Source organism: Nyctereutes procyonoides, unplaced genomic scaffold (genome assembly GCF_905146905.1).
Source record: "Nyctereutes procyonoides isolate TBG_1078 unplaced genomic scaffold, NYPRO_anot_genome, whole genome shotgun sequence".
Classification (NCBI taxonomy): domain Eukaryota; kingdom Metazoa; phylum Chordata; class Mammalia; order Carnivora; family Canidae; genus Nyctereutes; species Nyctereutes procyonoides.
Window position 1 is genome coordinate 16,115,590 of NW_026575044.1, and position 27,992 is coordinate 16,143,581.

General features: G+C 53.1%; 1 protein-coding gene across 2 annotated transcripts in view; it reads left to right on the forward strand.

The window, feature by feature from the left end:
- The window catches only part of GATAD2B (GATA zinc finger domain containing 2B), a 94,802-nt gene extending 90,963 nt beyond the window's left edge, over positions 1-3,839 (forward strand). For both annotated transcript variants that reach the window (XM_055324011.1, XM_055324012.1), the window contains exon 11: positions 301-3,839. In XM_055324011.1, the coding sequence (XP_055179986.1) occupies positions 301-434 (134 nt within the window). In that variant the 3' untranslated portion in view covers positions 435-3,839. The remainder of the gene's footprint in view (positions 1-300) is intronic.
- Positions 3,840-27,992: the final 24,153 nt, after the last annotated feature.

Below are 27,992 nucleotides of genomic sequence, written 5' to 3' on the forward strand. Positions count from 1 at the left end.
GGGTGTATGGAGAAGAGCAGGGTGAGCTGTCCCACTCCTGGTTGAGTGATGGAGGGACGTGTCTTCTTGAGCGGTAGCCCCAAACCCAGAGCAGATTCTGTAAGTGCTTCTTTGTCTTGGCAAACCCCCTGTCACCATTGTGCCTCTGACTGCCATCCCATCAAGACCATGTGGCTGGTGTTCCTGGTAGGACTGAAGTGTCAAGAATGCCCTTTCCCTAAAGCTGGGGCAGATGGCTGCTGCTGCTTCCTCTTCTAATGCCTGCCCTCTCCCCTCCCCGCTTTTGTCTCCTGGGTCCAGGTGTCAATATTGCATACTTGAACACCGGCATTGGAGGACACAAAGCTCCCAGTTTGGCAGACCGACAGCGGGAGTACCTTTTAGACATGATCCCTCCCCGGTCTATAGCGCAGTCCATCAGCGGGCAGAAATAACGCCTGTCCTCTTGTGCTGCCCCAGCCTCGAACCCTTTGCCCCCTCTCTCCCATGGTCCCCAACTTCCGTCGCATGCAGTGCCTGTACTGGTGCCTACCATACACGGAAAACAAAACAGAGAAACAGAAGACAAACGTAGAAATCAACAGGAGAACATGCACCTGCCCCGCCACCCCCTTCTCTCACTGCTGCGATCCTGCTGCTCTGGTCTTCTCTCCGGTTTCCATTCACAGTGAGGTGCTCTTTACCTCTGTTAGAGGTCAGAGTGAGGTCCTGGGGAGACACCTAAGCCCCTGACGTGTGTTTCTAAAGTTTTTATGCTATAATTATTGTCATTTTTAATGATGTTGTGTGTCCTCCCTTTGTTCAGTGGACAGTTAAGCCTTTTTATTTTCCCTCAATATTTTTTTTGCCCCTTTTTTTTTTTTTAAACACAGATGACATTCAGATAAACAACAGGAGCATTGCTGGGCAGGGTGTCCCCGAGGGGACATGACTGGGAGTGTTGGGGGCAGAAGTTTTTAATGCACTTAACCTGGGGTCGGGGGAGGTAGCAGCATCAAACAAAGAGGACGTCAGCCCTGGGTGTCTCTGGTCTGGAAGGTCTGGGAGGCTGTGTTTTGTACAGAAGTTGGGCTCTAAGAATGAGGGAAAGAGCCTGGAGGGAGAAGCTTTAAAATGTAAACACCATGGAACTGACCCACAGGGAACGGGGAGAGGGACAGGTTGACAAGGTTAGTGTTCAGCCAGAGTGGGACAGAGGCTGGTCTTGGCCTCCTGGATGCTCTGCTGGTCCCAGTGAAGATGGAAGTCTGTTCCAGGTCAACTAGCCCAAAATTATTTCATCTTATTTTCTTTGTAAAATTCTGCCCCCCACCCCCCTCCGCCTTCAATACTAATCTCTGGGAAGCACAGCCCCATCTGTCTCTCTATCTGTAATGCAGAGGCATGGCTATTCCCAGCCTGAGTTAGCCGGTGTCCTAGAGGTTGGGCCAGGCATGCTGAGTGAGACAGGAGGAAAGACAGATTGTCCTTCCACCCTGAGTGCCCAGAGGAGAGGCAAGGAGGCCTGCACCGCAAGTACCGCACCAGCTGCTCAGAGCCAGACATCTCTCATCAAAACCAGCTCTGGACCCCTCTGTGCAGAGTAGTAGTTGTGTTCCCCTCCCCCCCAAACTATTAATTTTCCTCTTCTGTTTTCAGCTTTTTCTTAAGCGCTACTAATGTAGAGAATGAACTGAATTGTGCAATGTTGCTGTTCTGGGGATGGGAGGTTAACATCCCACCTGCCCACACCCGAAGGCGGTGGGGGGCAGGGACCAGGCTGGTTTGGAGGTTAGGGAAGCCCCTTCAAGGCAGGGGTTTCACTCACCTGCGTCTGCAGCTCTAGCAGGTGCCAGAGTGCCAAGAAGGGTTGCTCAGAGCCGAGAGATGTGAAGAGGAGTTTGGCATTTTGCCCTTGAAAGCCACCTGGAAAAGTTCCCCCACTTTTATTTTTTAAAATTAAATGATTTTTTTAAAATAAGAAGGCACTTTTAAAATTAACACACACACACACAAACTGCACATCTTCCCCGTAAAGTCTGGGGATTGGGGGAAGTGGTGGAGGAGCTGGGATCAGGCTCAGTCCCCTTCCCCATACCCCAGAGCCACTGCGGGTTGCTCTACTGGCCCTACGGGCCTTCCTGGGTTTTTTTTCTTTCCTCCCTTCCCCCAAACTCATTGAGCACTTAATAAAGGAGCAGAGATACAGCCTGTGTCTGGGCTCCCCAGTGGTGAAGTGATCTGAAGCTAGATGCTAGTAACAGATAGTGATGGGGCTGTTTGGAGTATTTTTCAGGGGGAATGTGGTACCCCTGACTGTAAGTGGTGGGAGAGGGAGGGGGGTTATGAAACTGGGTCTGGGATTATTTTAAAATTATATATATATATAAAGATATATTCTTACATCTTTTCTTTGCCCTCTGTGCTTTGAAAGCACTGGATAAATCGTTTGGTTTTGCTTTTCTCTCTTCCACAAAATTGGAAGCTTTTTTTTTTTCCTTCCTCTACAAGTCATCTTGCCTTGTGGCATGTCTGTCAGCCTCTTTCGCCCCGCCCACCATGATGAAGTGCCATTTCTGTTATGTCTCCCCTCCCCCAGCTTTGGAGGTACCAGGTGCCCAAATCTGTCACTTGAGATTAAGTGTAAGGAACAGAGAATGTGCAATACCGTCTGGTTGGGGGCGATCCCTGCCCTGAGCCGAGCCTCCTCCTTGGGAGCCAGGCCACCTTTGAATGGGGTTTGGAAGTAGGCTGTGTAGACAGAGGAGTGATGGGGAAGGAATGCCCAGCCGAGTGCCTGCCAGGGTGCTGGGGCGATGGAGGAGGAGGACAGAGGAGGACGGGCAGAGTGGGAGCCTCCCTCTTCGTTCCCTTGGGCTCAGTTGCATAGAGGCTGCTTGTTGACTAGTGTAGCTCCATGACCCTTTGCTCAATCGCTGAGGTTTGATTTCTTACCCTTCCTCCCCATTTTTCATATCCTTTCCTGGGATTACTGATGGGGGTGAGTTTTCCTTAATCATGGTGAAGTATTAGCCTTCCACCTCCTCCCTGCTCCCCACCCCCATCCGTCTGTCTTCCTTAATTCTCTAGTTTTTCATCACCAATAACCTTGTGTCCCTCCAGTCCCTGAGGATGGCTGGGCCCATAGACACTAACCCTCATGCCTAAAGATAGGAGGAACCTCGCTCTGTTCAGTTAGCCTCTCCCCTAGTGCTCTGAAGCTTGGGGACACGAAGGCCGAGGACACTGCTGGTTCTGCCCGGCTTCCTCCATATCCAGAGGCTCTGCAGGTGGTGGTTCGTGGACAGTGGCTTACTCCTGAGACACCTGAATTGGGTAGATGAGCAGGAAAGCTTTGGGAAAGCTGAGAAGCTGAGGGACAGAGGTCATTTGTCTTTTTTTTTTTTTTTTTCATTTCCTATTTTTGTCATTTGACCACAGCATCTGGACTTTCTCCATCCCCGGAATAAGTATTTTTCAACATTTTTGGATGTATGTATGGTAGACCATTTTTTTTAAGACACAAAGATAAATGTTTTCCTGCTTTGGTTACCTTTCCTTTCCCCTTTAAAAGGACTTAGCTATAGAGCCGCTTTGTAAAGATGCTTCTTGGTATTTTACTTTGTCCCTTTCCCAAGCACTCCCCCTTAACCCTCCTCTCCACACCCCACCCCACCCGGCCCTAGGCTCCCCCGCCCTCCAACAAGACTTTCATTAGCTTATGATACTTGCTGCCGAGATGTTATAACAAGGACTCATTCGTGTATATAAGCTATTTCTTGATCCATTTAAAAGGAATTGTACATTGTGTAGAAAAAAAAAAAAAACTGAAAAAGAGAAAAAAAAGCCCTCGCCATGGATATTGTGAAACTGTGTTATGTCATTTTGTAATGTGCCCGTTTGTGTATGATCCGTGCAAAAGGGTTTCTGGGGAAGGGGTGGGGGTAGGGAGGCAGGGCTCTGGAGGGTGGGGCAGGGGAGTGGGCCGGGCCCAGCACACAGACTGGCAGCTGCTCCAACCCCATCCCTCCTTAGAGATGCCACCTCCCCCACCACCCACCCCTGATTTGTGCCTTGCCTCCCCGCCCTGGAGTCGTCCTCCGGGTCACCAGCACTGCCTTGGCAGAGCCCACTCCCTACCCTAACCTGCCCCCCTCCCAGCCCCCCAGCATTAGGTGGATACTGTGGGGAAGTGCTGGGGGTCGGGAGGTAGCCGAGGAATGGGGCAGTCCCCGGGGGCATTGAAACCAAGTATTATTATGAATTGTAACTGTATTTGCACTGTTTTTTTTCCTCTGATTGCATCAGCATATATACAATATACCTATATAACAAAATTCAGTGTCAAGCTTTCTTATGCAAGGGATTTACCCCACCCCACCCCATAAAAAAGAACCTAGTTCCATGGGTCTTTCCGAGTAGATTATCAGGGGATGATAGAAAAGATTTTAACAAGTCATCCTGAGAAAGCCTCACCTGCAGAGCCGCATGCGTCTGCACACAGTTTTAGGCTTTGTAAATTGGGGTGAGGTGGGCCAGCATGAAAGCTAGGGCTCCTGGTCTGGGCTGTAGAGAATGGAGCGCCAGGGCTCACGGGTGGGGTGACAACACCGTCTGGAGACCCTGGGGGGCTGGTCCTAGGCTTTCCCACTACCTTGCTATGTGACCTTTGGTAGAGTTCATTTCCCAGGTCTTGGTTTTCTTATTTGTGAAGGAGAGATCAGGAGAGATCATCTGGCCACCAAGAGTGAGACTCTACCTATGCTTCCTTTCTCACCTGCAAAACGACAAGGTGCAGAACTGAGGTGTCGAGGTGGCAGTTGTGTGCAACTGCACCCTGCACAGCGGCCAGGCCCTTGCCACAACTTTGGTTTCAGGAAAGGCAGCAAGAGTGATGTCTAGACATCAGTAGACCTGTGACCCCGTTGCCCTCAGGCCCTTGGCCCCAAGACAAGCAGCCACAGATAGGGCCCTCGGGTTGCAGGTCTAGTCACCTGCACCCCTGGTAAACTGCAGGGTGCAGAACTTGCCCATCTTGGCGACCGCGTAGCAGAGTTCAGATGCACCCCAGTTCTGGTCTCCTTCAGAACTCATGGGAGCCCCTGCAGGCGGCACCCCACAGCCCGGGCTGAGGCTCCCACACTCCAGGCTCCTGGCCCCAGGAAGCCTGGGGTGGATCCTGGGGAGGATCCAGGAAGGTGACTGAGGCCTGGTGAAGGTGGGGCAGAGTGGGGGCGGGGCGGGGAGCAGGGCTGGGGCGGGGATGGGCCTCTCTGAATGGGGGTGGGGGGGCAAGACCCTTTTGCACAGGCTCTAAGTTTCCTTTTTTTTAACTCATTCTGATTTTCTGCATTGTGTTTGGAAATTAAAATGAAAAAACTAAGACCAACAGAAACTGGTTTTCAAAAAGGCAAATACACTCCCATCTGTTTCAGATGCTGCTGAGCATTTCAGCAGTAACAGATTCAAATAATAAGCTAATTTTTGGAGAAAGGATTAAAAGAAAAAAACTTTGTAATATTTATCACTTGCAAGCTATGTTTAATAAAGAAAGGAATGGTTTCTAAACTTTCCTGTGGCTCATGCTTTGGTCATGGCTGGCGTGGGGATGGTGGTTTGGTGGGGGAGTTCAGGGGTGGTTGGAAGGAGCTGTGCCTGTGCTCCCTACAGTCATGGGATAGCTTTGGGGACCCCCTTTCCTTCCACTGCAATAGTGACTGGACGCCCTCACCATTCCTCCTCCACATGGAGCCGGTGTTCTGAAAGCCACTGACCCCATGACGGAAAGGAGGCCGAGTCCCCAGCTGTCCTTGGCCCTTGCCATCACACTGCACTACTCTGGTCTCCTAGTTGCTGAAACCTCTGCGAGCACTGGCAACGTGCTATCCTCAGGTGGTCGCCCTAGAATGGCCCCTGCTGCACCGCCCCACGGCATTTACTCCATCCACACACCAACCATCCCCAGGTTTCTATCAACGCAGAACATTAACCAGATCCTAATTTTTTTTTTTAAGATTTTATTTATTTAGGGACGCCTGGGTGGCTCAGTGGTTGAGCGTCTGCCTTTGGCTCCAGGCGTGATCCTGGAGTACGGAGATCAAGTCCCACATCGGGCTCCCCGCATGGGGCCTGCTTCTCCCTCACCTGTGTGTGTGTGTGTGTGTGTGTGTGTGTGTGTGTGTGTGTGTGTCATGAATAAATGAATAAAATCTTTTTTTTTTTTTAAGATTTTGTTTATTCGGGATCCCTGGGTGGCGCAGCGGTTTGGCGCCTGCCTTTGGCCCAGGGCGCGATCCTGGAGACCCGGGATCGAATCCCACATCGGGCTCCCGGTGCATGGAGCCTGCTTCTCCATCTGCCTATGTCTCTGCCTCTCTCTCTTTCTCTCTCTGTGACTATCATAAATAAATAAAAATTTAAAAAAATTTAAAAAAAAGATTTTGTTTATTCATGAGAGACACAGAGAGAGAGAGGCAGAGACATAGAGCAAGTAGCAGGCTCCCCACAAGGAGCCCATGCAGGGCAGGACGGTCCCTGGATTCCTGGATCATGCCCTGAGGCAAAGGCAAACACTCAACTGCTGAGCCACCCAGGCATCCCTATTTTTTCAATTTGTTTTTTGTTTCCAGCAAAGCACTTCAGTCAGGCCCACCAAGAGGACAGGATATTGAAGTTTGGAGCTGTTTTTTTTTTTTTTTCTTAGCATTTTTTAAATTTAAATTCAGTTAATTAACATATAGTGAATCATTAGTTTCAGAGGTAGACACCCAGTGCTCAGGACATGCATGCCCTCCTTCAGGCCCTTCACCTAGTGACCCCTCCCCCCACTCTGTCCCCCTCCAGCAACCCTCATTTTGTTTCCAAGTTAAGTCTCTTATGGTTTGTCTCCCTGATTTATTTTCCCCCCTTTCTCTATGATCCTATTTTGTTTCTTAAATTCCACGTATGAGTGAGATCATACTCAACACCCAAAAAATAAATAATCTAGTGAAGAAATGAGAAGACATGAACATTTTTTCCGAAGACACACAAACTGCCAACGGACTCGTGAAAAAATGCTCAACATCACTCATCATCAGGGAAATGCAGATCAAAACCACCGTGAGGGGATCCCTGGGTGGCGCAGCGGTTTGACGCCTGCCTTTGGCCCAGGGCGCGATCCTGGAGACCCGGGATCGAATCCCACGTCAGGCTCCCGGTGCATGGAGCCTGCTTCTCCCTCTGCCTATGTCTCTGCCTCTCTCTCTCTCTCCCTGTGTGACTATCATAAATAAATAAAAAAAAATTAAAAAAAAAAAAAAAACCACCGTGAGATACCACCTCACACCTGTCGGAACGCCTAGAGTTAACAAGTCAGGAAAGGACAGATTCTGGCAGGGATGAGGAAGTTTGGGGCTGCTCTTAACCCTCAAACCCCTGCCACATGTCTCGGCGAGGCTCTCTGTCCCTTCGCAGTGGCAGGGCCAGCCTTGCTGGGATCTTGTCATTGGTACCAGTGTCATTTGCAGTAGCACAGGGGAGGCAGAGTTTGAGGTCTTCCTCTAAACCCTGGCTCTTCCTTCCTCCGGGTCCTCCATCCTCAGGCACAATGCAGAACCGCCCTAGGTGCTGCCAGAGAGCCCAGGGGAGGAGGATGCCCTCTTCGGACACCTACACTCACGGGTCACACAGGTTGGGGTGCTCCACAGCCTCCATGCTCTCTACCCAGGATTCATGGCCACCAAAACCCCAGCTCTAGCTACTGTCTTCCAAAGCTAGAAATCACATGGGGAGGAGTGCTCCCTCTGCAAAGGGGCCAGTGCTTTGGATCTGGGAGGAGGAACATGGCTATTTGGTTGCTCAGGTAGCAGCTGCCATCAGCCCAGATGTTCAGGACTTTCATGGTGTTGGGACAAAGGGGCAAGGAGCTCTGTTCGCCCACCTGCCCCCTCACTAGAAGCACAAGCTGCCTGTCCTTGGGTCAGACCCCAGCTTGGGGACCAGGAGATGGGTGTCAGACCAGGGGTTCTGGTCATGAGGTAGAGGTGATGATGGCAGAGCCCTTTGGCCTGCTTCCTGCCTGGGGGAGACCCCGAAAGCTCTCCAACTCTGGATAGGCTCATATTTGGATCGAGAGGCTATCCTCCTGGATGGGGTTATGAGGCAGGTGTGGTGGGGTTGGGGATGACTCCCAGCTGAGCTTGGTTTAATTGGAGGCTGTTTAGGGGTGTTGGGGAGGAGAGAGGAAAAGAGAAACCACACCCTCTGCTCCCCCTCTGTGGTCAGGCATGCACTTCCCAGGAGAGGAGCTGAGGGACAGCTGGTTCTCCTGACTGTAGGGTGACAGGGACAGGTGACATAGGTTCTCTGGTGACACTAGGGAGGGAACCACGCCAGGCCTCAAGCACAGCACACTCCCTTCCCACGAACTCCCCGGAGCCCAGCCACAATGGTCCCCAGCTCAGCAGGAGGCAGGTGGTCAGAGGCAGTGCCCAGCACTCTGGACCCCTGTCTGCTGCCCAGGTGGGAAGCACCAGCACTGGGACCTGCCCGGGTCCTCTGTCCAGCTTAGCACACTCCCCATGGGCCGGAGCACAGTCACCCGACCTCTGCTTGGGGGTGGAGGGCAGTGCTCTCTGGGAGCCCCGGCTCCTTCTCTCTGCTCTGCCCCCAGGCCACAGTATGCCCATGGTCTCTTGGCAGCTTTGCACCTGCACCAGCCTGACCCTTCCCTGGGTCCCCAGCCCAGGAGGAGGAAGAGGAGGTGAACACTGAGGGCCGAAAGGCCCATGCAGACACTTACCACAGCCCCAGGCAGCCAGGGGCTCCCATCCCAACAGGGGAGCCCCCAGCCTGGGGCTCTGTGACAGGGTGCCGGTGCAATCAGTCATCAGTCCATGGACCAGGTGGCAACAAAGCCCAGCCACCACCCCCTACCCCGCCTCCCCCAACTGACAACTGATGATCCTGGGTCCTATGGGAGGGGTCTGCTCTGCCTCCCCCCCCCCACCTGCCACCCTCCTAGTGGACCCACTCTCCAAAGGTGGCCACAACCACCTCATGCTGGGAGACAGAGTGAGAACCGCTGTGTCCGTGGCCAGTGGCTGGGTCCACAGGGAGCAGCACAGGGTTAAGGCAGCAGGCCTTTCCGGGCGGGAAAGCTCAGTTCCCTGGGAAGAGTGCTGAGAAGGGCGCTGGAGGCATAAGAAGGGTTGGGGCCTCCCCCAGATCTGTGCGGAGGAAGGAGCTGACTCTGGGAGGAGGGAGCAGGGGTCCCTTAAGATGAGCAGCTGGCAGCTTGTGGTGGAAGAGTTTGAAGCAGTGGATGGGCCAGGCGGGGTGGCAGTTGCCCGGAAGGCGGGGTGGCAGTTGCCCGGAAGGCGGGGTGGCGGGGCGCAGGTGGCTCCGAGTGCTCTGGTGGAGCCGCCCGGGGTGGTGGGACTGCAGAGCGGACGGCGTGAGCTAGCTGGCAGCTCCACTGCCTGGGGCCTGCGCTGTGCAGGCCCACCGTGGAGGCATCTGTGGATGCAGAGTCCAGCAGGTACCGAGTCAGGCCACAGGTGGACAGCAGGCCACGGTGCTCCAGTTGGAAGACAGGCTCAAAGCTGCCTCTCTCCCCGGCCTCTTGGAGCTCCAGGTCAGCCATCTCTGAGGAGTAAAGCAATCGGGCAGCTTAGCACACTCTTCCTCAACATGGACAGCCCCCAGCCCACGAAGGGGGCACGAAGCCCCTCCTGGTGCCTGGCTGGGCAGAGAAGGGCCGCAGAAGTTGGAGCTAGCATAAGAAAGGGCACCAGGGCATGAGGAGACACCAGAGAGCAAGGGGCCCGGAGGCTCAGCAAGGGCCCAGCCGGGTCTGGGGAGCAGGAGGAATGAGGGCTCTTGCCCAGGGGGAGCAGCCACTAGGCACAGAGGCGGCTGAGGATTCCTGTTCACTTCCTACAGGCAGGTGACGTCTCAGCACAGGCAGGTGACAGAGGTGGAGAGGGCCATCACTAGCAGCCCCCTTGAGGAGGGGCCTGCTCTGGGTCCCCCTCCCAGCCAGGTGGCCTGGTTGGAGCCCACCCTGTTCTCCACCACAAGTTGTTAGGTGATCTGGTCCTCCTGTGAGAGTGTCAGTGTGCTAGGGAAAGATGCAGCTGCTGGGGGCTCCTTCCTGCCAAGCCCCCTTCCCCGGTTAGGTGGTCCTAAGAGTGCCCCTGTCTTGATTAGAGACCACAGACGTGTCCAAGCATTCCCCACAGTGCAGCTAGTGCCTGGGGGCACACCTGCTGGGGGTCTGTGAGGACCTTAGAGACAGGTAGCATGTGCGGCACACGGTGCACAGCCTGGGGTAGCACTGGGGGGCCCGGTGGGGCACAGGATCCTGGGGCCCTGTTGCCGTGGGCCAGCCAAGTGTTGTCCCCAGGACTCAGCACCTGCCCACTCTTCAGCCAGACCAGGGGGCTCAGGGACGTCCCTGGGCCACAGCTGGATGTGGAGCCTTGAAAAAGGACAAACAGGTGGGGGACAGTGAAGGCATCATATCCCCTCCTGCCCCACCCTCCCTCTCCCCTTCCAGGTTCCCACGGTGAGGGAGCCCAAGGGCCCTCCCCATCTGGCCTCAGGGCTCACCCTGCACCAGTAGGACACCCTGTGCCATGTGCCAGACACGGGTGCCCGGCCCATTGGCAGCACAGACACAGACACCCAGGCGCTGGACACACGCCTCAGAAATCATGAGGTCCCCAGTGCCCAGGACTTGGATGCCGTCCCCACTGACAGAGCAGCTGTCTGCGGGGGAGGGTAGAGGTCAGGACTGGTTAGAGGGCCCAAGGCTGGAGTCTCTGGTGGGTGGGGTGCGGCAGCTGTGTACCCAGGTGGCTCTGGGAGACGGGTGGCCGTGGTGGCCATGGGTGGCTCTGTGCTCCAGCACTGCCATCTGATGCACCCAGGGCATCAGGTTCTGAGGCTTCTGCCACAGGGACCCCGCTGTGAAGTGGAAACGGCAAATTGTGGGAGGGAGAACCTCCCTTGTCTGTGCCTAGTCCTCAAGTGACCAGGCCTCAGAGCTGCACTAGGCCATCGCTGCCTCATTCCTGGTTCACAGATGAAGGAGATGTCTTGCCTAAGGGCAGCCCAGGAAGCACCACCAGGTGGGGAGGGACAGAACTGGCAAAGTATGTCCCCCCAGACCAGCCCCACAGGCTCCCCCAGCCCAGACTGGCGGGGGACCCTCCATCGGAGAGGAAGCCCCTGTGTCCCAGCCTCTCAGGATGGATGGAAACGTGTTTTGAGGGATCCCTGGATGGCTCCGCAGTTTAGCGCCTACCTTCAGCCCGGGGTGTGATCCTGGAGTCCCCGGATCAGGATCAAGTACCATGTCGGGCTCCCCACAGGGAGCCTGCTTCTCCCTTTGCCTTTGTCTCTGCCTCTCTCTCTCTCTGTAAAATAAATAGATAGATAGATAGATAGATAGATAGATAGATAGATAGATAGATAGATAAACAAATACATACATACATACATACATACATACATACATACATACATAAAAATTTTTAAAAAAAGGAAATGTGTTTTGAAATTCACTGCTGTTTGGGTTTAGACCAAGTCTTCATTTGTCCTGTGGTCCTCTCAGGTGATTCAGATCATCAGTGGAGCTGCGTGGTCAGGCCTGCCCACTTCGGGGAAGTGCACCTGTGTTTTCCCTTACCTGGTCACCTCATTTCTATTTTCATTTTGTATTTTGTGCAACTTTGTAACATATCATAAACCCTTTCATAAATGTCCTTTATTAAGAACGCCCACATCCAAACTTTTGTCTCTAAAGTGAAAGTTTCTCAAGGATAATATAAAGCCTTACACATCATTAAATGTTCCATGAGACCTAGAAGTTTTCCCTTTCTTCTTCCTTCCTTTCCTTCCCTCCTCCCTCCCCTCTTTCCCTCCCTCCCCTCCCTTTCTGTCCTCTCCTCCTCCCTCCCTCCTTCTTCCCCTCCTTCCTTCCTTCCTTTTCTTCATCCATCTATCCCATAGCCATATATCAAGGACCTGCTTCCTTCAAATTGCCCCTCGTGATCTCTCGTCCAGGAACGTCTTGGCCTGGGCCTAGGATGCTGTGCTTCTCCTGGTTGGACTGTTCCCTGGAATAGAGTGGAGCACTCGAGACACCGTGGCTGCCCCCAGCTGAGCCGTTGCACCTGCCAGGATTTGTGCTGTGAGCCCCGGCCACGTGGAATCCTCCACAGACTGCGGGGCAGGTGCTCTTATTTCTCTGAGCTTACAGACCCGAGAAGAGCAAACATCAGAGAGGGTAAAGTTGACATGTCCAGTGCTGGAGGGACGAGCTGAAAAGGCGCTGAGACTGGTTGGCGGGAACCGAGGCGGCTGGCCACACACCTTCCGGCCGCTCATTGCGCTGGAAGTTCGGGCAGTCCTCGTCCCGGGTGTCCCTCCAGAGTAAGGCCTGGGGAGTGTGTCAGCAGCAGCTGGTGGCTGGGGGACTTGGTCGCCAGCCCTTGGGGAAGAGTCCACGTGGACCCCAGCTCTTTTCCTGCCATTTCCCATCACCTCCTCCTCCTCCTCCCCCTACTCCCAGCCTCTGCCAGTGGCACACATCCCACCTGCCCTCCTGCCCTCCTGCCCTCCTGCCCTCCTGCCCCAGATGCTTGATGGTGGGAAATGGGAGGCAGGGGCAGAACATGCCCAGGCTTCCTGCTGCTTCAGTTTCCAAACAGTTCGGGATCAGATCAACAACTCCCCCTGCGCCTCTCAATCTTCCATTTAAAAATCCTCCATCCCGGGCAAGCCCAAGTGTCGCCGGCAGTGTCGCGTGGGGGCCCGCGGAGGCACTGGGCTGCAGGGGGGGGGGGGGGGCTAGTGGGCGAGACTGCAGGCCCTGGCCACAGAGCCCCGGGATGACCTGCCAGGTGCCAGCCCCCTGGGGGCTCCTCAGCCCTCATACCCGTTCCCCGCATTTGGGGTCAGGCTGAGTGTCTCGCCCCAGTTAACGGCTACTTTCATCTTCACTCCCAAAGAACGCGCGTCAGTGTGAGGTGCACAGGCTGCTCCCAACCCATCAAGGGCTCTCACAGTCCTCAGGATCCAGTCCAAACTCCTTGTCACGATGGGCCCGGCGCCCGTCATGTGCTCGTTACCGTGATCTGCGCACTCCGGCTGCGGCCACGTGGAGCTGCCCCTGCGAGCTGAGCTGTCCTCAGAAGCTCGTGCAGGGACTGCCACCCTGCCCACCTTCTGACCTCCACGTTCCTCTGCTCCCCCTCAACCTGAAGCCCCCAGCTGTCCCTGGCCCATAACCGCAGGCTGATAACCCCTGCCCTGGTGCCCACAGCACGTCCCTCTCTGTGCACTTGAGACCAGCAATGGACCAAAGCTCCCATGCCCAGCACAGCACCTGGAGTAGCCGCTGGAAACAGATGCCACTGTGGCAGCCACAGCGTGTCCCGCTCCAACAGCATGGCCTCCACTCAGCCCCACCTACACCCTGCACCCCCTGGTCCTTGGGGTCCACTGGGCATCTTGGCTGCCGCAGATATTAGCCATGTTGCGTACCCTGCAGAAATAGGTGCCCATGTCAGGCGAGCTCACACGGTTGATGTGTAGGATGTCACCGGGCAGTGGTGGGACCCTGAGGATACAGAGGTCACCGGCCCCCGCCTGCCACCTGCCACACGCTCCTGGCTGGTGCTCACCACTGTTGGGCGGTGGGGAAACTGAGGGCCCTGGCGCCCGCCCCTACCCCATCCATCCCTGGGGGCAGCGACACCTCCCCACTCCACTTCCACGGACCCTGGGTGTTGGTGATGGTGGGACAGACCCAGGACAGAGCTCTGCCCCAGCTCCCACCACTGCCACCTCTTTCTGACCTCGTCACCACACCACTGCCCTGGAGTCTCCTGTCTTCAGGAGCCGTGAGCACCTTGCCCTCCTCCATAGACAACATTTAAAATTCAAGGCGCCTGGGTGCCTCAGCAGGCTGAGCATCCCACTCTTGTTTTCGACTCAGGTAGTGATCTAACCAGGGCATGGGGCTCTACACTCAGCGGGGCTCTGCTGGAGGTTCTCTCTCTCTCTCTTTCTGCTCCTCCCACTGGAGCACACACATAGGCACACTCTCTTTCTTTCTCTCTAAAACAAATAAATAGATCTTTTTTTAAAAAAAGATTTTATTTATTTATTCACAAGAGACACACACACACAGAGGCAGCAACACAGGCAGAAGGAGAAGCAAGCTCCCATGGGGAGCCCGATGCAGGACTTGATGATCCCAGGACCCCAGGATCACGATCTGAGCCAAAGGCAGATGCTCAACCACCGAGCCACCCAGGCGTCCCTGTATTTTTCCTCTGGTTTTACAGAAACTTAAACCACTTTTGTGGGCCCCTGGATGCCCCTGTGCCTGCCTGTCCCTCCACCCCCAGGAGCAGCCCAGTCACTTACCTGCCAGCTGTACCCGGGCTCACCAGCCTCGCATAGCGGTTCTGGGCCACAGGATGGAATTTGGGGACTGGGAAGGGGGCTCTGACGTGGGGCAGGGCAGCTAGAGGCAGGGAAACCCTGGGTATCACGGCAGCTCTGCTGTCGTTGGCCAGGACCAGCCCGTCCTGCTGCCAGGAAATAGACGTGGGTGGCTCAGTCTCCGCCTGGCGGGGCAGCAGCCGTGGATGCTCCCACTCAGCCACCTCATCCCTGGCCGCCAGCTCCAAGCCTGCAACATGGCCTGAGGGGACAGCGGGAGAGGGTGGATGCAGTGGCCTCCCAGATGGGGTGAGGCGGGAGGATGCAGGACTTCGGGCAGCAAGGAAGGGGAGGGGGCTTGGCAGCCCGAGAGGCACGACCAGGCCGGCCACTGTCCGGCTGGCAGTGGAGGCTAGGCCTGGCAGCCCAGGATGGATGGCCTCTTTCAGCTGGCCCTGGCAACAGAGGGGGTGGGGCAGGCCCAGTACTGAGGGGGGCAGGGCGGGGTTGCCTCCCCCATCCCTGCTGTCTCACCTGCCTGTCTCCCTGCAGGGTCAGCTTCCCAGGACTCCAGGCTCTCCCCCTCCACCTGCCAGGACCCCAGCCCCCAAACAGGGAAAGGACACACTTACACTCACACGTTCATAGACACACTCAGACTGAACTCCCGACCTCACAGACCACTCCATGTTCTCAACAGTCTCCGTCCCAGACACCTACTCCCATCCGTGGCACAAACATGGGTCACAGACAGATTCCCTGCAGATTCCAAGTCACAAACACAGGGGCACCCAGCAACAGACACCAATGCTGGGAGCTCAGGACTACACGAGCAGAGCTGTGCACGCACACACATAGACCCCCCTTGTCATGCACACCCTCCAACAGAACTCAGCACACAAGGCTGGGCAGACTGGGGGCAGTGAACAGGCTGCCCAGGGGTCCTTTCAGTGGCCAGAGCTCAGCCAGCCTGCATACCGTCAGGAGCCTCTGTGGGGAAGCCTCTGGGTCCCTGCCTCTCCAGACCCTCTGCCTGCCAGCCCCTCCCAGCCACTAACCAGCAGGACCCCAGTGCCCGCTGCCCCCACAGCCCCAATGACTGAAGCTAGGGCCCTCCCCACATAGAGGTCCTTCTTGCACACACCTGACCTCCCAGCGTGCCACCCCCACCCCCCTCCAGGGTTTCTGCATCTCTACATTCCCTCTGCACCCCCCCAGTCTCTCCCAGTGCCCCCCTCTCCCTTCTCGGTCATATTGCAGGCCTCGGCCCCTCACCTGCAGCACAAACATTTCCAGGCCCATAGCCTCGCTGGCTACTCCCCAAGTAGCCCCCATCTTCTGCCTTCAGCTCCTGGGGGCCCCTGTGCTGTGGGCATCACCCACTCCACGCTGGGGGCACACAGACTTTAGAAGCATGGAATCTGTTTGGCCACCTCTGCAGGTCTGGGGGGGGTGGGGCTGGAGGCTGCTGCCCCCGGAAGGTCCTCTGTGGAGCTGTGTCTCCTCCCCATTCCCCTCCACACCATCTTCCTCTCTGGAGCCAGGACCCCCAGTGAATATAGGTGAGGTCCCGTTTGTTTTAAAGATTTTACTTATTTTTTATTTATTCATGAGAGAGAGAGAGAGAGGCAGAGGGAGAAGCAGGTGCCACACAGGGAGCCCCACACCGGACTTGATCCCGGGACCCCAGGATCATGCCCTGGGCCAAAGGTGGCGCTAAACCGCTGAGCCACCTGGGCCGCCCGCAAAATGGTGGTTTTATTAAAGCCCTGGGATGGGACCCGCGGGCAGGAAGAGCTGCTGCCCGGGGGATGTGAGGGGTGGCTGCTTATATACCCGGGAGTTGGAGGGGTTTGGCGATAGCTTACTCTCTGAGGAATTTTGGAAGCAAGGTTTCCAGGACCTCGAGGGGCTAGCTGTGGTTGGGGAAAGGTTATTACCGTCTAATAAACACTGAGTCATGAGACCCTTCGGATGGATATGGGTGGGCCATGTGCTTGGCGGATGACTGCCAACATGTATCTTGGGGGGTAGAGATAAAGGAAATTTCTGAAGGAATTTTTATATGTTAAGGTAGACTTCCAGCCTCCTGGGGGTCGGGCTAAGATTGCCTTTTGCCCTCAGCAAAGTATTAACATAGAGGCAGTGGAGTCCACAGAGGAATGTCCCTTTGTCTGTTTCAAGGACTTGTCAATGTGCTGCCCCAGGCTTGTGCCTTGTCCTCAGCTAGCCCTGTGTTCCCCCCATCACCCTGACACCCAGACAACCGGGGCAGGAAAAGGAGAGGGACAAGTTAGGTGAGTCAAGCCCCCCCCCCCCCCCCCCGCCAACCTCCAGAACCCTCTCAGTCCGTCAGACACCTCTTTCTCCCTCACCAACTTCGCTGAATGGGACTGGAGCTCCAGGGAGCTGGGGGATCTGCCCCTTGGAGCTGTCTCTAGGGACCCAGTGTCCAAACAGCGGTGGCTTGGGGCCCAATTTGGGGATCCAGGGAAGGGTGCTGTCCCAGATGCTAAGCCAGGGCCCACATGGGGATCTCATCTCTTTAGTGCAGTCACTGCTGCCCTCTCTGGTCACCATGTCATTGTCCAAAGCTGTTGTGTCCGTTCTTGTGGGGACAATGGATTGAGGCCCTCAGGAGCCAGAAGGTCACCAGCCTCAGCCTTCACTATCCCATTCTAAAGGGAAGAAAGAGGCCCAGACCCCCACCCCTTGCCCATCTGGTCATTTAAAATATGCAAACAATAGGGCTACTCTTGTGCCAAGAGAGCTTACAACTCTGAAAGGGGCAGTTTTGAGACTTACTATTTCTGTAGGCCCTCCCCACTAAACTGTAGTCTCCCCTGCAGAAGCAGAGCTTCTAGAAAGATCACGGAGGTGGGGGGTGGGGGTGGAGGAGTCTCTGTGAGAGAGGTCAAAGAGAAAACATAGGGGTGGGGCAGGACCCACCCCAGAAGCTCTGCCAGTCTGGCCCTGAGTTTCTCCCCTCAGCCTTGGTCCGCGGTGCGCCCTGCCCTGCTCGGCCTGGCCCCCACCCCACACAACCCGGCCACACACTTCCCCACCTGGCTCGGCCTCCTGTGGGCTCTCCTCTTCTGGACGGGCCTCCCAGGCCCGGGGACCCTGGAAAGGAACTGTCCGGCCGCAAGAGAGCCTCCGCTCCCCTGCCCGGCCTCTCTGTATTGCAGCCTCCTGGGATCTGCCCCTTTCCTGGAGCAGCCTCTCAGGCAGACTCAGAGAGACGGGGTCCACATCCCTTAGCAACTATGTGTCCCTCGATAAAACAGGGACAGGTGTGTGACAGGCACAGCTTCTGCTCTGGCTGGTCCCCTGGAGCCTGAGCTTGCCGGAGAGATGAGAAGATGCCCCCGGTCTGCAGGACTTGCCTTGTCACCTCCACCTTCATCCTCCAGCACGTCCCATAGAACAGAGAAGGACCAGGCCAGAAGACCGAGGTCCAAGTCACTCAGCAGCCATCATGCCCTGGGCTGGTGTCCCTCACCTCTGAGATGGCCCGCCTAGGGCCTGGGAAGAGGATGCCCATCCTTCAGAGTATGAGGTCCACGTGAGGACTATGCAACCACCTCTTCGTCTCCTCTTTCTGCTTCTCCTACCTATCTGTCTGTCTATCTGTCTGTCTACCTATCTAGCCATCTATCATCAGGTAGGTAAACTCTACCCCGAGTTGTGGGGCTCAAACTCATGCCCCTGAGATCAAGAGTCACTACTGTGGGGACAAAGCCAGCCAGGCACCTTCCCCTTCCTAAAATTGTTTGGCTGACATAAAATTACGTAACATGAAGGCCACCCGTGTAAGCCAGACAGGTCAACAGTGTCATTGTAGCTACAGAGTTGCATGACTATCACCATCCTCTTTTTACAATATTTTCGGCATCCCCAAAAGAAATAGCACTAACATTCATGCCCCATTTGCACCCCTTGGCCCAGGTGACCACCAATCCACTTCCCATTCCTGCCTGTCCTGGGCTTCTCCCACACACAAGCCCAGACTGAGTACAGTCTTTGGTGTCTGGCTTTTCTCACTTAGCACAATGTTTTCACGGTTCATCTACATAAGACTGAGCATCAGCATGTCATTCCTCTTTATGGCTGAGTACTAGGCCATTGTGGGGGCACCCTGCAGCCTATCACTCACTGGGTGGGTAGTTTCCACTTTTTGGCTCTTATGAGTAATGGTGCTGTGAACTTTAGTGTGTAAATTTTTTTTAAAGATTTTATTATTTATTCATAGAGACAGAGAGAGAGAGAGAGAGAAAGAGAGAGAGAGAGAGGCAGAGACACAGGTAGAGGGAGAAGCAGGCTCCCTGTGGGGAGCTTGATGCGGGATTTGATCACAGGACCCCGGGATCATGCCCTAAGCTGATGACAGATGCTGAACCGCTGAGCCACTCAGGTGTCCCAGTGTGTGAGTTTTTGCATGAAGATATGCTTTCTGTGCTCTTAAGTATAGACCTAGGGCTGGAATTTCTGGGTCATAAAGTAACTCTGCATTTGGAGGAACTGCCAAACCATTTCCCAAAGTGGCTGTAGCATTTTACATTCCAAGCACTTCTTTTTATACCCCTTAAGATAGGGGTTAACTTGGGATGCCTGGGTGGCTCAGTGGTGGAGCGTCTGCCTTCTGCTGAGGCTATGATGCTGGGGTCCCAGGATGGAGTCTGACATAGGGCTCCCTGCAGGGAGCCTGCTTCTCCCTCTGCCTATGTCTCTGCCTCTCTTTGTGTGTCCCTCATGAATAAATAAAATCTTAAAAAAGATAGGAGTTAACTTTTTAAAAAAAGATTTTATTTATTTGAGGGACAGAGAGAGTGTGCCCGAGCAGAGGGAGAGGGAGAGGCAGAGGGAGAAGCAGACTCTGTGCTGAGCAGGGAGCCCCAGGCAGGACTTGATCCCAGGACCCGGGATCCTGACCTGGGCCAAAGGCTGACGCTTCACCGACTGGACCATTCAGGGGCCCCAAGAGTTAACTTTGTACTGGTCCCAGGCCCCTTTGAGAATTTGAGGAAACTTTCCTTCAAGCTCTCCCAGGAGATGTGCTCAGTTAGTTCCCAGGCATGTCTGTGTTTGCCCCAGGTCAGGAGGTCACAGGGATCGAGCCCCAACAGCCTTGACCTTCAGCAGATGCTGGCAGGATTGACTTGCCAGAGCTGTCCTCTTACTCCCTTCCCAATGAGTGATCATCCTCCTGGGCCCTGTGTCCTCCTTCCCCAGGGCTCTCCTCTCGGCTGGGACTCCATCTCTCCCCACACCTCATCTCCTACACTCCTTTCTCCGTGTCCTCATCTGTGGCAGGAACTGTAAGGGAGCCTGAGGAGATCCCCCATCCTAATCCCTGGAATTTACCAATATGTTAGTGACATGGCAAGGGGAGTCCAGGTTGTGGACAAAATAAAAGTGACTGATCATCTGGCATTAAAATGAGATTATCACAGTATCCTGGTCATTCAGGTGGGCACCGTGTCACTGCAAGGTCCTTAAAAGTGGAAGCGGCCATCAGAAGTGAGAGGGAGAAAGGTCCACGTGGTGTGATATGAGGAGGACCTAACTCGAAGTGACTGACTCAGAAGAAGGGTGACCTGTAGGAGCTGGGAAGGGAAGGATTAGCTTGTCCCCGGGAACCGGGAGCCCAGCCCTGCGGACGCCGAGGTGCTAGCCCAGCGGCACATGTGTCTGGCATCCCGCCTATGGAGCTGCGCAGACAGACAGACCAGGCCGCTGCGTGTGCAGTCCTGTGTTACAGCAGCAGATGGAAGACGTGACGGGATTGCTGTCTACTCTGTTCGGACATCGTCACACAGTGATGTTTCATTTCCCATCTGCTGTGCTGTTGCATCTCCTCCACCGGGGTATGAGCCCTGAGCTCAGGGACTTTGTGTGTTGCTGCTATGAACCCAAAGCCTGCGGCACAGGACGTGGATAAGGGGGAGCCAGAGCCGGAAGCAGAGCCGCGAGCCCTGAAAACCCAAGTCCAACACATCCGTCCATCCGTCCATCCATCCGTCCGCAGCGGGCTCTATATCCTGCCCCAGTGCAGGGCGGAGTGAATGGCTGCCTCCCTGTGCTTCTGTGCGCCGCCCCTGCTGCCCCCGCTGCAGCCCCAGGCCCTGCACAGATGCTTGTCTGTCCAGTCTCTTGTGCTGGGCCCTGCACACCCTCAGGGTAATATCCCAACTCTGGGAACTTCCTCCCAAAGGTCCCAGGCTCCCCATGGGCTCCCACCTTCCTGGGCCTCACCAGTCCTGGGGGCTTCATGGGGTCTCTTCCCTCTCTAGATGCTTCTTTTTTTTTTTTTTTTTAAGATTTTATTCATTTATTCATGAGAGACACACAGAGAGAGAGAAGCAGAGGCACAGGCAGAGGGAGAAGCAGGCTCCATGCAGGGAACCCGATGTGAGACTCGATCCCAAGACTCCAGGATCACACCCTGGGCAGAAGGCAGGTGCTAAACCGCTGAGCCACTCAGGGATCCCCTATGTCTCTCTTTTTAAAAAATAATTATTTTTAAGTAATCTCTACACCCAAAATGGGGCTTGAACCCATAACCCTAAGATCAAGAGTCTCATGCTCTTCTGACAGAGCCAGCCAGGCACCCCCTTGCTTAAGTTATTAAGTCTCCTAAGGATCTAACTGAAAGCGCACACTACTCCCCCAAGCTGGAGATGGTTATGTTTCCAGTAGAATTCCCATATTCTGGTGGTTTGATTTATTTGGTGTCATTGAATATATTCCTCTATAAATGAAATTTTTAAAAAAGATTTTATTTATTCACGAGAGACACAGAGAAAGAGGCAGAGACACAGGCGAGGGAGAAGCAGGCTGTGGGATGTGGGACTCAATCCCGGAACACGGGGATCATGCCCTAAGAAGGCTGACTCTCAACCACTGAGCCACCCAGGTGCCTGGGCTCCACTTTTAGAGAAGAAAACTGTACAGGTGGTGCTGTGTGTGACATATTGCATCTCTTAGGAGGTATGCAGTGTTTGGTGGTCCTACTTTTAGTGATTCTAAGATTGAGTAGGAGCTTCAGATGGTGACAACCTGATCCCCCCACTGTAAATTCACCAGCAATCTTCCATCTCATAGTTTTATTCATTGATGATAATTGCCTGACTCAGTTTCGTTGGGGGTTGCAAAGTGATTTTCCAATGTTATCATTCCTTTCTCATTTATAAACTGGAACTTCTTGGTAAAAAAAGAACTTTCCCTCATCAAGTAGGACGATTTGGTAACCCTGAGATACAATTCACACAGGAAATAGAATTCACACAGGGACAAATGTCTAGTTCTTTCTTTTAGTTGCTAATTTTCAGAGTAAGGGGCTAGTGCTTTATCTAATGTTTCTCTCCTTTTATCCTTGCTGTTTACTATCACTCTGATCCGATACATTTTGTATATTCAAGGTTTTCAAATGCATTCTTTCAACTTTGTGACATTCAGATTGCCCTATTTTAGGAGCTCTGTGTGCTATTACCCAATTCTTTGATATCTTTGCTTTCTGGCAAAAGATGCCCCAAGGCCCATTCTGAGTATTTCCTGCCCCTCTCAGGAAATCAGTCTTTCCTACAAGGAGCTGGGCACCAGCAGACCTCATAGCTGTCAGATTGTCCCACAGCTTCTAGGCCTTCTCAGTAACATTGCAAGATTTTTACTTCACTTATTTTATTCTATACTTATATCATTTTTTCTCTTGCTCTGGAAACAGTGACTCCTAGTATGTGTATTATTATATAATATGCCATAAAATAGTTCTAAATATTAATACCCAATATTACTATCAACAAGTATGCTACCACATGAAATGGTATCTTTGTTTTGGTTTTTTTTGTTTGTTTTAAGATTTTATTCATTCATTCATGAGAGGCACAGAGAGAGAGAGGCAGAGACATAGGCAGAGGGAGAAGCAGGCTGGATGCAGAGAGCCCAACATGGGACCCAACCCTGGGTCTCCAGGGTCATGCCCTGGAAGACGGTACTAAACCGCTGAGCTCAAAATGGTATTGACAGCCCCGGGCTGCCCGAAATGGTATCTTTGTATCTTTATTTGTCCTTAGGGAAAAATTAATTCTTGCAATATTATCTCTGTACAAAAAATAGATAAACTGCACTTCATCAAAATTTAAAGACTTTGGGCAGCCCGGGTGGCTTAAAAAAAAATCTTTTTTTAAAAGATTTATTTATTTATTTATTTATTTATTTATTTATTTATGATAGACATATAATATATAGAGAGAGGCAGAGACAGATCGCACCCTGGGCCAAAGGCAGGCACTAAACCGCTGAGCCACCCAAGGATCCCCAATAAATAAAATCTTTAAAAAAAAAAGTAGAAGCAGTCAAAATTCTATCAACTGATGAATAGATACACAAATTGTAGTATATACATTCAGTAGAACATATATATTTTTTAAACCGGGAGTTTTTTTTTTCCTTTCCAAGTTTTTATTTAAATCCTAGGTAGTTAACAAACAGTGCAATATTAGCTTCAGTTGTAGAATTTTGTTTTAGAATTTTTTTTTCAAGTTTATTTATTGATTTATTTAGTAATCTCTACACCCAACATGGGGCTCAAACTCACGACCCTGAGACCAAAGTCACACGCTCTACTCACTGAGCCCAGCCAGACACCTCTCAGGTATAGAAGAATTTAGTGATTCATCACTCGCACACAACACCCAGTGCTCATCACAAGTGTGCTCCTTAACACCCATCACCTACTTTACATCCAATAGAATACTCATTTGCCATAAACAGGAATGAAGTACTGATATGACAGTGGGGATGAGCCACAGACACATGATGCTCTCAGTGACCAGACAGAAAAAGTCACATGCTGTATGATTCCATTTACACACAGTATCTAGAAAAGATAAATTCAGAGAGACAGAGTATAGGTTGGTGGTTGCTGGGGTTTGGGTGAGGATGTGTGCAAATAGAAACTGCTGCAAAGATGGGAGCTTGCACTCTGGAACGATGGGAGCTTTCTGAAAGTAGTAGTGGTTGCACAACACTGTGAATGTACTAAATGCCACTGAACTGTTCACTTCAAAATGGTTCATTTTATGTGAATTTTACCTCAATAAATTGTTAAAAAAGTAATTTAGAATCAGTACATTCCAACATGAACCTTAAAAACTTTATGCTAAGTGAAAGAATCCAGATAAAAAAGGCCACGTGTTCTGACTATATATGAAACGTCTAGCATAGGCAAGTCCACAGACACAGGAAGTAGATCAGTGATTGCCAGGGACTGCAGTGAGGGGGGAAGAGAGGAGAGATCCTACTGAGTAGGGATTTCTCTTGGGGGTGATGAAAATGTTCTAGATTAAATAATGGCTCCGGCTGCCCAAATTTATGAACATAGTAAAAAAACGTGCACCTTACTTTCAAAAGGTGCATTTTATGACATATGAATTACAACGTAATTTAAAAAGTTTTTGGGGGGATCCCTGGGTGGCTCAGTGGTTGAGCATTTATTTGCCTTTGGCCCAGGGCATGATCCTGGAGACCCGGGTTGAGTCTCGCATCCCGCTCCCTGCATGGAGCCTGCTTCTCCTTCTGCCTGTGTCTCTGTTTCTCTCTGTGTGTCTCTCATGGATAAATGAATAAAATCTTTAAAAATAAATAAAAAGTTTTTTTTTTCTCATAAACTCTTAACTATAGAGAACAACTGGTGATCACCAGAGGTGGGGGGAAACGGGTGATGGGGAGGAAGGAGGATCCCATGCTGATGCATGCACCTGTGGGGTCACTACACACCTGAACCCAGAACATTCACTGTATGCTAACAGGAATGGAAACCAAAAGGTTTCAAAAACTGCAGTAGCGGGCAGCCCCAGTAGCTCAGCGGTTTAGCGCTGCCTTCAGCCCAGGGCCTGATCCTGGAGACCCGGGATCAAGTCCCACGTCAGGCTCCCTGCATGGAGCCTGCTTCTCCCTCTGCCTGTCTCTCTGCCTGTCTCTCTCTCTCTGTGTCTCTCACGAATAACTAAAATCTTAAAAAAAAAAAAGCACCAAAAAACCCCCAAACAAAAACTGCAGTAATCAAGTTGCAAAACACCCAAAAACCTTATAGAAAGATTTTGTTATTTGCGCGCGCGAGAGAACGATGGAGGCGGAGGGGGTCCAGGAGCCCAGGTGGGGACATCAGGACCTGAGCCAAAACCGAGTCAGAGGTTCAACCCACCGAGCCACCCAGCCGCCCTCCCAAACCCCAATATTTCTCCCCGCCTTTGTCCCTAGAGGCCCAAGGAAGAGACCCCGGAACGTGAGGCCCACCATCCCCTCCTCGTTCAGTTTCGCGCTGACCCTGGGCCCCCCAGGGGCGCGCGGCACCACTGCGCAGGCGCCATTCTTGGTCCGCAGGCTCGCCCCACCCACGCAGAAGGACTCCGCCCACTTGTCAGGCCTGCCCCGCCTCCGCCCAGCGCGCACACATGCGCGGCGGCCAGCCGTGGTCGCCAGCTCGCGCTTGCGCCGTGAGGAAGCCGAGGGCTGGTGGGCGCCCGGATGTGGTCGAGAGGTCAGCGCTTCCGGCCTCTCCCCAGCTGGTAGTGTGAGCGGACCTCGCGTCGGGAAGTGGGCCCGGTACGCCCCGCGGCAGGGGCTGGCGTCAGAGCCCGCGAAGCAGCTGGACCGGGCCGTGCGAGCCGCGCGGACTGTCCCGACGGCTCGCCTCGACGCGGGAAGGCGGCCGCGGACCTCGGAATCCCCCGTTGTCTTCACACATCATGATATCTCCTTTATCTCTTCAGTAAAATACGACATCCATGCCTAGCCCGCCGGCTGTACGACCCCGGCACCGCGGTGTGCCGCCCCCGCCCCCGGGCCAGTGCCAGCCTGCCAAGCCTGCCTACGAGGGGCCGGCCGCCGACCGGAGCCCGCGGGACCCGGCCAGACCCGGCCCGACCGCGGGGGCGGGGCCAGGGCTGGGGGCGGGGCCAGGGCTGGGGGCGGGGCTCCACCTCCGCTGCCCGCCCCCCCTCCCGCCAATCAGCGGCTCCACGTGGGGAAGTACTGGAGGTTTAGCCTAGTTCCTTTTGGCAGGCTGTCTCATGATCCCATTCTATTTTATTTCTTTGGTTGTTTTTTTTTTTTTGGTAGGATCACCTAATTCTTTTATTATTTTTTTAAGGTTTTATTTATTTACTCGAGAAACAGAGAGGCAGAGACACAGGCAGAGGGAGAACCAGGCTCCATGCAGGGAGCCCGACGTGGGACTCGACCCGGGTCTCCAGGATCACACCCTGGGCTGAAGGTGGCGCTAAGCCACCCGGGCTGCCCAGGATAACCTAATTCTTTTAAGATTTATTATTTTTATAATTGTGGTAAATGGAAAACCTAGTTCTTCTGGATGTAAAAGCGTGTCTTTTTGCAGCTGTCAATTTTTACTACTGTTGATCACGTCTGTACTGGGGCTGTGTCTTGACACATGCCAATCCCGGAACAGAATTCCCTTCTCCAGCTGTCTTTGCCAAGATATTGGCTCACGGGCATGTGCCGCCCAAGTACCACTGACCTGTTATGCTTGGTATTTGTAGGTCTGCAGAGTGAGGTGCGGGCCGGGCAAGATTTAGGCCAGACACCATTCCTTGGAAATACATGACACATATGACATTTAAAATTTGCTAGTAGCTGCATTTACAAAAGTAAAAAGTTTAATTTTAGTGTTTTATTTAACTCCATACATCCAAAATGCTATTTCAAAATGTAAGCAATATAAAATATAAAATTAAAAAAAATGCATTTTGGGGGATGTACTAAGTCTTTGAAACTTGATGTGTATTTTACACTTACAGAACATCTTGCTTCAGACTAGTCATATTTCAAGCACTCAGTTGGCAGGTGTCTAGTGGCTACCATATTGGACAGCACAGATTTAGGCCAAATGAGACAGGGATTTTTTTTTTTTTTAAATGAAACAGGGATTGTAAAAAAAATGCGATTCCATAAGGGAAGAGATGGCTCCTCAGCTCACAGTCCTGGGAAATGGGCTGGGTTGAGGACAGCTGCAGGATACCTCCCCCACACACTGCCTATTGATTTCTTTCTGGGCTGAGTTAGAGAGGTGAGAAAAATGAACTAAATTTGTCATTTATTGGTCAGTGCATGAAGCAAACTTCACCTCAGTGTGCACCTGTTATTCTGTTGGTCGTGCTGTCTGGGTTTTCTGGTGGAGGGTGGGGCAATCTGTGTTTTGGAATAGGAGTGAGACATTGGGACCTGAGGTGGTCAGTGGGGAGAGGAATTGAAGAGAAAAGATAACCCGAAGTAAAGTAGCAGACAATGTTGAGAACCCACAGCTCAAAACAGAGGGGACTTTATTTATTTATTTGAGAGAGAGCAGGAGCTGGGGGCACGGAGACGGAGAAGCAGGCTCCCTGCTCAGTGGGAGCCAGATGTGGGGCTCATTCCCAGGACCCTGGGATCATGACCTGAGCCAAAGGCAGCTACTTAGCTAACTGAGCCGCCAGGTGCCCCCAGAGGGGATTTTATTAATTCATGAGAGACACAGAGAGAGAGGCAGACATGGGCAGAGGGAGAAGCAGGCTCCACGCAGGGAGGGAGCCCAACATGGGACTCGATCCCGGGTCTCCAGGATCACACCCTGGGCTGAAGGCAGGCGCTAAATCGCTGAGCCACCCAGGGATCCCCCCTAAAAACTTTTAAGTAATCTACACACAACATGGAACTCTGAACCTACAAACCGGAGATCAAGAACCTCCAAACTGGAGTTCCACTGACTGAGCCAGCAGTTGCCGCGACAGGCAGGGCTTGTTTTGGAAGCAGGAGTTTCATCATTTCAAGTGTTGAGATGATGAACTTTTCTGATGTTTCATTTGGAGCCTAAGGACAGGCCTTGTTCCTTTTTTTTTTTAAAGTGTTTTTTTTTTTTTAAGATTTTATTTATTTACTCATAGAGACAGAGAGAGAGAGGCAGAGACACAGGCAGAGGGAGAAGCAGGCTCCCTGCAGAGAGCCTGAAGTGGGACTAGATCCAGGGTCTCCAGGATCACGCTCTGGGCTGCAGGTGGGGCTAAACCGCTGCACCACCGGGTCTACCCAGGCCTTGTTCCTTTTGATTCCCCCATTCTTCCTGCTGCCACAGGCATCTGAGCCTTGCTCCCAGGAGAGGCAAGTGTCCTTAGAGCCTGAGAAACCCCAACCTGGGAATATAGGACTAAGACTAGGACTAGGTAAAATTTGAAACTTTGGAGTTGGGGGTGTTGTATCCCTCTCCTCTCACTGACCGGCTTTATCAGAGGTTGTGAGAGAAGAGGGATGTCAAGAGTATTATCCTTTCCCCCCCAAATCAAAACTGTGTTTTGCCTGGCTGACTCTTCTCCAGCCACACGTGCATTGGTGGGGATGAGCTTGCCAGCCACCAGGGGCAGCATTTCTGGGCATCCGGCTGTCCACCTGTGCCTTTTGGCCGAGTCCTCCAGCACCACAGAGCAGCCCAGCACCGTGCTCAGGTATGACATCTGCCACCCGGGGCTCTTTAAGGACAAGGATCATGAGGGGTCACTGAGGTCCAGACCCATGTGACGTCAGGG